The sequence below is a fragment of the Uloborus diversus genome, chromosome 3, assembly GCF_026930045.1.
Source record: "Uloborus diversus isolate 005 chromosome 3, Udiv.v.3.1, whole genome shotgun sequence".
NCBI lineage: Eukaryota > Metazoa > Arthropoda > Arachnida > Araneae > Uloboridae > Uloborus > Uloborus diversus.
Genome location: NC_072733.1, coordinates 179,478,061 through 179,487,792, shown reverse-complemented (window position 1 = coordinate 179,487,792; position 9,732 = coordinate 179,478,061). Strand labels below are relative to the sequence as shown.

Genomic DNA, 9,732 nt, shown 5'->3' with positions numbered 1-9,732 from the left:
CTGCCTATCGCACCTATTCAACTGAGTTGTGAAGCTTAATTCAATTTAATTTGTTTGAATTGTCCATGTTAAAAATACTGTTTATGTTAATGATTCTTAGTATATATATATGTATACATACTCGTGTGTGTGTTTATGTATACTTATATTATTAGTGAGGCATAGCATCTAACAACACGGGCCAATCTTTAACAATATGTTATTTGGACCTGCTCCAAAAGAACAGAAAATTCTACTCCAAAATACAACTTCAACTGTTTCAAAACTGCACCAAAAACTGGATTTACCTTTTAAACCTATAATTATTCCTTGTGTAAACTTATTGCTCATACACTAGACTTGTCTGTTCTAATAATTTATTACTTATTAGGTAGCAGAAGATCTTCTAGTGCAGAAATTCCTGACGAAAGGCTCTACGCTATTTTCACTGAAACAATCCGAGACTGTCGGGCTCGAACAAGAATGCAAGATTTTGTAATTGACCAAAATGCTGCTCTCATCACCCAGGTAATCATTCATTTGGTTTGTACATTTTCTTTCAATATTTGTTATTAGCATATTTGTTATGAAAATTAAATATTACTATAGTAATACTCTTGAATTCTATTTTTGCCTTGCTTGTAATTTATTCAGCTAAGAATTGCCCAAATACTTGCTCATCAACTCTGAATTATAGTTAAAGTTATTATTATGACTTTAACTATAATCTATTGCTTATTGGATCTAAACTTTTTCTAACTAGAAACATCTCAAATATATCTCTTTGTATTACTCTTTATGAATAGTAATGATTTGCTTCATAACCATAAACAGAAAACATTTTATAGATGGGTTTTATCTTATTTTTGAGAAGGGTGTCAATTACACCTTTAAAAATTATATTAATCTGATTATTGCCAAGGCTCTAAAGTTGTATTGTTTGCTGTGTCTAGGACTTGTCAAAATTCAAATCTGGTATGCATTCTTTCTCCTTTTATGCCCTTCCAGTCCTGTAAATCACTGATTCAGAAATATTTTCCAAATAATAAATATATTTTAATAATAAATATATTCTATAAATATATTCATTGAAAAAAATATGATTTTTCCTCATGTCACACAAGTAGAATGAAAGGGGCACATCTAATTGGAGACCATGATAATCTAATTTGAGAAATGCCCGTTCTATGTGTGTGATATATTAGACACATACAATCTCTTCCTCTCATCATAAACTTTTTTTTTCCTTCTTCAATCCTTATATTAATTTGCAGTATATGAACATGTAGAAACTGTTTTTAAACCTAGTTGACATGTCCTAGTTTCCCATTGCAATTTATGTTGCATTGCAATTATTCATGCATAAAATAAAAGAACAATGTTAATGCTGATATGTTTTCAAGGAAAATTCTTTATTGATATATCTATCAAGATACAGTTATATTTTACTATGCTTTTATCAATATGCAATTAAAGATAGATGAGCATATACAAGTTTTATTCGAACATGTAGTTTCTGCATTAATATGCCTAATAGGACATGTACAAATTTTGTCATTTTCAAATTCCAGCTACCAAAACTGGCAAAGAAGGTCAGATTTTTAATCTTGAAAAATACTCTTGTGTTGGTTAAACTAATGATTTGATTTCTTCTGGTCCATGTTAGAAAATTCTTAAAGATACTAGTGTTATGGAGTTAAGAGCTATTTTTTCTGCTTTCAAGTCAATTGAGATTTTGTGTGTGTGTGTGTGATGTAAACACTCTTATACTTTCTATGGCTAATTCTGCCATAATCTTTGTTTTCTTTGTTTAGGAGTCATTATTAAAAATTGTACAGATATGGTAAAAAAAAAAGTTTCATTCTAAGTAATCAAGTTCATTGTTATTTCTTGGAAATAGACTTTCTGAATTTAATTTTATCTCTAAGAAAATTGAGAATTTAATTTTCCTTACTCATACCTTTTTAAAACTATGTTCTTTTATAGTTAATTTTTACATTATGTTAGAATGATTTGGCAATGGGAAACCCACTCTGCACAGCTTTTAGTAATACCTACATACATTACATTGAGGCTAAGTTACAATTTTATGTTTGCAGGGGTCTGTCCAGGATTTTTCACAGGGCCCGTTTTTTGTGAAAAATCAAATATTGTGAAAAATCAAATAACTTTGCAAAAAAAAAATTTTTTTTTTTGGGGGGGGGGGGAAACGAAATTTCATAATTTTGATGGTGCAAATACTTATCACATTGAAACTCATCATTGTACATCATTGAAACTTAAACTTGAGTGTTTTCTTCTTTTTTGTTAAGAAAATCATTATTGGTTGTTTTACTAGTATTTGGGGGGGGGGGACATCACTCTCTGGGGAGATGGGGACCCCTCAATTATCAATATTTATATACCATTCTACATTGTGTAAAAAACACTTGAAATGTTGTATGTATAGTACTCAAAATTATTGTAACAAAAAAATAATAAATTCACGCAATTGTTCAGCATTTAACTTTTTTGGCTCAAGACACTTTTAAAAAGCACAGAATTTCGTTTAAAACTTTTAAATTCTGTGATTTTAATAAAAATAAAAAACATATTTTACTTGTTTACCTTTTGACAAAGCAAACTAAACATTAAAAAGTCAAAAAAATCCCGTCCCCATACCATATAAAGATATCACAATCTTCAAAGTGATGGCATCAAAAGCATACAAACGGTTTGTAAAAAAAAATGTTAAAATTAGTTTAGAATTGCATTTAGGAGGCCTATGATAAGCATATCTTTAATATCTATTGACACATTAAAGCAATAATAAAAATAAACCATCGATTCAACATTTTACTTTTTGACTCATACTAAAAAATAAAATTTCGCTTTAAAAACTTGAAATAAGCGTTGTAACAAAAATAAAGATACCTTTCATTTATTTGTATCTTAATAAAATGAAGTTAGCTTGAAAAAAGAATAAAATGATTCTCATATTGGATGTAAAAAGACTGCAGTTTTCAAAATGTAGGTATCTAAAGAAAAAACGGTAAATTAAAAGAGTTAATTTAAAGTTAATCATCCTTGTTAGCATCGAAAAATCAAAACCATATAATTTTCTACCAAAATAACAGTTACAGATTGCACCGCAGATATGCAAATATTGCAAAGCAGGTGAGAATATTTTATAATTAAGTCACTATAAAGGTTTAACGCCAGACGCTAAATCGCATTAATTTTGTAGTTGGTAACCCTCTCTGAAGCGATCACATTTTTTCCCCATTCCTACTATCCGTTTGCAGTTCTAAGTTCATTTTGCTAATATATATTATTATTGTTTATTAAATCATTAGCGGGGAGAAAAGTGCTTAGGAGGCAGTGCGCTTAAGATGCTGCCTTTTCAGAGCAGAGAAGTTTGCAACAACAACGCTGCGAAATAGCTATGATAAAACAAACAAGCAAAATTATTTAAAACCAAACTGACTTTCAGCTGTTAATTTCTTTCAAAGAAACAAACAAGCATTATATTTATTTGGCAGTAGTAGTTATTTGTCGCTTGCAAGAGCAGCACAAGAGTGCCGATTTTTTTTTTATTTACAAAATTAGCAGATTTTGTATAAGCTCATCCCTCTAATTTAACTTTAAAAAAGGTTCAAAAATTATTGTTTTTATGTATGGGAAATAGGCGTTATTTTGATTTCAGATTTGCTCTTTCAATAAACAATTTGTGAAAGATCTGTTTTTGTTTATCAGAATTTTGTGAAGGGTCTGTTTTGGTTGATCAGGATTTTGTGAAAGGTCCGTTTGGTTGATCGGATTTTTGTGAAGGGTCCGTTAACGGACCTAAATTTCCTCTGGCCGGACCCTGGTTTGTTATGCTGATTTTTTAATAAAGCTGGTAAATTTTGTTGCTACGTTGAAGTTCAGGCATCGCAGCGTTCCTATATTCCTATATTTTCCTATATTTATGAAAAAGGTTCCTATTTTCCTATAATTCCTATATTTTCCTATATTTTCAGTTTCTGCTTCCTTTTTTTTTTTTTTTTAACTTTTCCCCCCGACTTTTTGCTACTGCATTTCCCCGAGCGACCGCAGACGCCATTTTATCTAAGCAGGGCTCCCAAATGGTCCGCTTTTCCCGCCAAAGTTCGTTTTTTATGGTAAAGTCCGCTTTAGACCGCTTTTTAACATTTCAGTCTGATTAGTCCGCTTTTACATAGTTTTTACTTAAATATCACATTTTAAAAGTTATTTCATTTCGTTAAAAGTTACTGTACACCCAAACACGCCGCCGCAGCGCGTGTTAAACCAAGTTCGTACGCCCATTAAATAAACCTTGAAAGGTAATTGGAAAAAAAAGGTCTTTTTTTTTTCAAGTGCTTGAAAACCTTGAAAATGTATGAAAAGTTTCTTTATTGCTTGAATTCTTTCAAAAATCATTGGATTGTGTTTCAATAGTGCAATCTTCGGAACATATATATATTCGATTTGATTTATCGCGAAAAATTGCTCTCGTGTTTAAGGTTTCAATCCCTTTGCATCTTGTTAATATTTTGATGTTTTTACAATCCAAAGTGATTTTGACATGACCTTAGCTTAGCTTATTTTTCGTTTAATTTCAATAATTAACGAAGGAATTATTTTGGAAACTATGGCAACATTGAACTTACTCGGATTTCGCGGAAAAATGCTTCTCGCGTTTGAAATTTCAATCCTTTTGCATCTTGTAAATATTTTAATGTGTTTCACAATTGGAAGTTATTTTGACATATGCTACCTTAGTTTAGCTTATTTTTCGTTTAATTTTAGTAATTAACGAAGGAAAAAATTTAGAAAACATGACAACATTGAGCTTATTCGAACTTCGCGGAAAATTGCATCTCGCGTTTGAAATTTCAATCCTTTTGCATCTTGTAAATATTTTGATGTTTTTGACAATTGGAAGTTATTTTGACATATGCTGCTATACATTAGCTTATTTTTCATTTAATTTCAATAATTAACGAAGGAAATATTTTTAACCCATGACAACATTGAACTTACTCGGATTTCGCGGAAAAATGCTTCTCGCGTTTGAAATTTCAATCCTTTTGCATCTTGTAAATATTTTGATGTGTTTCACAATCGGAAGTTATTTTGACATATGCTACGTTAGTTTAGCGAATTTTTCGTTTAATTTCAATAATTGACGAAGGAATTACTTCGGAAACCATGGTAACATTGAGCTTATTCGGACTTCGCAGAAAATTGCTTCTCACGTTTGAAATTTCAATCCTTTTGCATCTTGTAAATATTTTGATGTGTTCCACAATTGGAAGTTATTTTAACATATGCTACCTTAGTTTAGTTTATTTTTCGTTTAATTTTGGTAATTAAAGAAGGAAAAAATTTGGAAACCATGACAACATTGAGCTTATTCGAACTTCACGGAAAATTGCTTTTTGTGTTTGAAATTTCAATCTTTTTGAATCATGTAAATGTTGAAATATTTTTCCCAATCGAATGTTATTTTCCCATATGCCACCTTAGATTAGCATGTTTTATGTTTAATTTAGTAGAAAATAAATGTTTTATGGGAAACATGCCAACATTGAACTTGGTTCGTGAAAATATGCTTCTGTGAGCTTTCAGTAGTTTTGCATCTTATAAATATTTTTATATTTATGACAATTAGAAGTTATTTTGACATGATACGTTTTGATTTTTATTTAAATAACTAAAAAATTAATAATTTTTGTGTTTAATTTGAGTTTATTTAGTTTTTCAAACTTACTTTTGATTATTCTTTGCTTATTTTCGTTTATTACTGTTTTTTTGTGTGTGGGGGGGGATATTAAATTTAAATAATTGAGTACATAGCATTTTAAAGTAGCATTTGTATATGAAACAAAGTTGAAGTATGTAATTTCATCAAGTTGAATTTGTGTACATCATTTCATTGTCATGATGCCTGCTGTTGTTCTCATGTGCCAGCTAGGCTGGCAATTTGGGGTGTGCTGCTTCATTTTTCCAACCGCACTGTCATTTTGTGTGAAGTCCGACTTCCACACTACACACATGTCATAAGGGCCAGTTTATAGGGTAGGCAATTATTCACAGCATAACATTAGATTCACACAAAGAAAGGACAAAAGAAAGTACGTCCATGCCCGAGCCGGGATTCGAACCCGGACCTTCCTGTCGCAGTCAGACTTCTCTGACCACTAGACAAGGCAGGCGGCATGATGCCTGCTAAGGGGGGATTTGTTCCCCCCCCCCCCATAAAAGTTCAAAGCACTCATGGCCCTGCAATCATGGAGTAATTTTTTAATGTAAGCTTTATGATTCTTGAAAATATACTTTGAATATGAAAATTGCAAAACTAAGCCTCATGTGATCTGTTTCCCTTTGTGATTGAGCATTTCAGACATTTTTAGGAAAACTTTGAATACAGTAGATCTGTTTGATGTGTGATAGATTCATATCGGTTGTGAAGGGTATAATGCTATTAAGAAGCATTACAAGACAGAAAAACACAAAAATAATTTTAAACTAAGGAAAGATGAAGCACAGCTTCATCTATCCTTCTATGGGACTACCAGCAACCGCCCCCCCCCTCCCATCCAAATGTTTGTGTGAATAATATTATTATTCAATGGATAAAAAGAACAGTTGTGCAGAAGATAAAGGAATTGTATCATTAAAAATCTCAGTATTATGGTTAATTAACAAATTATCTTCATGGATTTAGCAGCAGGCAGCTAATTTGCCTTTTGGTGCTTCCTTGGGTTTAAATGAATGGTCCTCCCAAGGTCCTCTTTTTAATCCTAACTGGTCCTCTTTAGTCCTCTTTTTAATTGAAAATGGTCTCCTTCCTTTTCTAAAGCTAAAATGTGTTGAGTGCCCTGTACCGTGTTTCTTCCTGAGTGGAGCAGCGTTTGACTTTAGCTCGTCTCTGCAGCTCAATTCTGAGCCCATGAAGCTCCTGCGCAAGTCCTCAAAACTTCACTTTCGAACTCGGCGTCGATGAACTTGGGCGATCATGATGGGCGCATGGGCTGTGTAGGTTTTGATGATGTCATTCTAGGAAGGGCTCTCCGGCCATTTACCGTTTCAGGTCTCCACACGCACGATTTTTTTTCTTTTTTCGGAACTTTGCGTTTGGCTACGGTTGCAATTATTGCTACTTGCGGGATAGCTCATCTCAACTTCGATTGTTTTGGTTTTAATTGTGTGGAATGTAGGTGCTGCAGTTCGCGTATCAACTAAACGTTCATTTTAATAATAATGCCTCCGAAGAGGCCGCACAGCCAAGTTTTCAAAAAAGAATACGCAAAGCTGTTCTCGATTTTAAAAGAATTGAGGAAGTCGGAAAGACATGCACACTTTGGGGTCGTTCCAGACACAAATTGGGTCCGCTTTGCGGCCCCTTCACAAATTTAAGCATCGTAAATGCGGCCCCATTCACAAAATTCCACATTCAAAAGCAGCTCATTCACAAAATAAATATACAAACAACATAATAGGGTAAATCTGGAGCTATCATTTTTTTTCCAACCGGAAAGCTACCGGACCAGCAGCTACGTGTGAAACATAGTCGCCATATTTGGTCATTCACGGGATGGAATCAGACAAGATGCTTAAGTGCTTAAAATTCTAAGAACAAAGCAGAATTGTATTTTTAGACTTATTTATGCGTATGTATTGCACTTATGTCAGGTAGTGTTATTACATGTTTTTAATCAAATAGTAGTGCAGTCGAACCTGTTTATCTCGAACCTGCCTATCTCGAAAACCTCTCTGTGTCGAAGTTTTTCATTTTCCCTGCACATAAAGTATTAATTCAATGTTTTCCCCCATGTTTGTCTTGAATGAAATTTTCTGAAAACCTGCATAACTCGAATTTCGACTTAAGTGTCTTTCTTGAATTCCATCCACAACAATCTTTATTGACTGGAATTTGGAGACAGAAAGCACTTTTCTTAATATTAGCAGTCACATAATCCTCCAGAATTAAAACTTTATGTACAAAAAGCAAGTTTTCCAGCAATTAAATCCATTCTGAAACTGAGAGGAAGGGGACATTGTTGATTAGTAAAATTGCTTCCAAAGTTTTACTTTCGAGTCATTGCTCCAATTACTTATTTTTAGAACTTTTTTCAAAACTTCTGTATCTCGAAGCCTCCATATCTCGAATTTTTCTTATGTGCCGTAAAATTCGAGATAGACAGGTTCGACTGTATGGCATTTTGAAAAAAAAATGTCCTACTGGCCTGCCTTGTTATAAAAATTCCTGTATATCCTCTTTTTTTTATTTTCAAAATGTTCCTATATTATTTCAAAAAATTCCTATATTGTTTGCAAAAAATTCCTATATTTTCCATCGAATTCCTATGTTTTTTTCAGAAAATTCCTATATTTTCTATCCAATTCCTATATTTTTTTTCAGAAAATTCCTATATTTTCCTATATTTTTGTTGGCCAATGTCACTTCTATCCCTGCGGTTGAAGGCCTCAATATGCTTCTTCCTAGTTCTGTGTTGATAAAGATTTTTATGTTAACTGAAGTATGTATTTAAAACAATGGTGGAAAAAAACTTAAATACTCATTCTGCAGTCATTTTCAATTTCAGTAGCATTGTGGAAAAATTCTAGGGGTCACTTTTTTAAAGCTGGTTCTCTCTTTTTTTCCCCTCTCTCTACTTCAATATGTATATTCCAAAAACCTCATGACCCAGTACCAGTTCTTTGCACTATTACAAGACTATCAAACACAGTTGAATCATTTATGAAAGTTAGCTTCAAGTTAAAAAAGTATAGAGAAAACTTCTAAAATAAGTTAGGTACTTAAGAAACAAACATCAACTGTTTTATTTCTTCTTATAAGTTCAGGAGAGGGGTGGGGTGAAAGCCAAATGTACGGTGAAATCCCATTACAACGAATACCAACACAACAAAATATCTGTTTCAATGAAGCACATTTCCAGTCTCGATTCAATTGCCATTACATTACTTACCATTATAATGAAATTTCCGTTGCAATGAACAAAGTTTGCTGTCCCTTGAAGTTCGTTGTAAGGGAATTTCACTGTATAATCTTCTTTTGAAACTTTCTATCTGGAATTGAAAATAGAGTGCACCTATCAAGATTCCTTAATGACTATGATGTGTGGACTTATTGTTTCTCCATGGTCCCTAACCTAAGTTGGATCAAGAAAAAATAGCCACCTGCTTTAGGGAAATAGCTACCATGATAAGGAGAATAACTTTAACATAATCAAAAATCACATGAGTATCTTTCAAATGTCATAATATCTACCAAAATACCATCTACCGTACTTTCCTGCGTATTATACGCGGGCGGCCTATAATCCGCAGGTCCTAAAATCGGCCTGAAGGAAAAAAAAAGCTTCGTATAATCCGCCGCGGTGTATAATCCATGGATAATACTATGTAAAAAGATAAAGTTTGAATTTAATATACCATTTGAGCTACTAAACTAAAAACGTGAAAAAGTAATTACTTTGAAGGCATAATCAAAATTAATCTGAAATATAATCTAAAATATAATGATTTCTTCTTGAAATCTTGATTATAGTACGCTAATTACTTGAAAAACAAAGAGTCAAGACAAAGGAGCAAACGGTCTAATGTGCAAATGGCTACCTATTTTACTGTTATCTTGCTTATTTTATATGACCTGAATCGCTGAGAGGAACATTCAAGCAACGTAAAATAACCAACATACAGGCAGGCAGCGAAGAAGAAAATGCATGTTTCGTAAAATAAACA

General features: G+C 32.5%; 1 protein-coding gene across 1 annotated transcript in view; it reads left to right on the top strand.

The window, feature by feature from the left end:
- The first annotated feature begins 377 nt into the window (after positions 1–377).
- The window catches only part of LOC129218057 (UV excision repair protein RAD23 homolog B-like), a 31,169-nt gene continuing 21,814 nt past the window's right edge, over positions 378–9,732 (top strand). Inside the window, exon 1 of the mRNA XM_054852240.1 lies at positions 378–507. Within this exon, the coding sequence (XP_054708215.1) occupies positions 463–507 (45 nt within the window). The 5' untranslated portion in view covers positions 378–462. The remainder of the gene's footprint in view (positions 508–9,732) is intronic.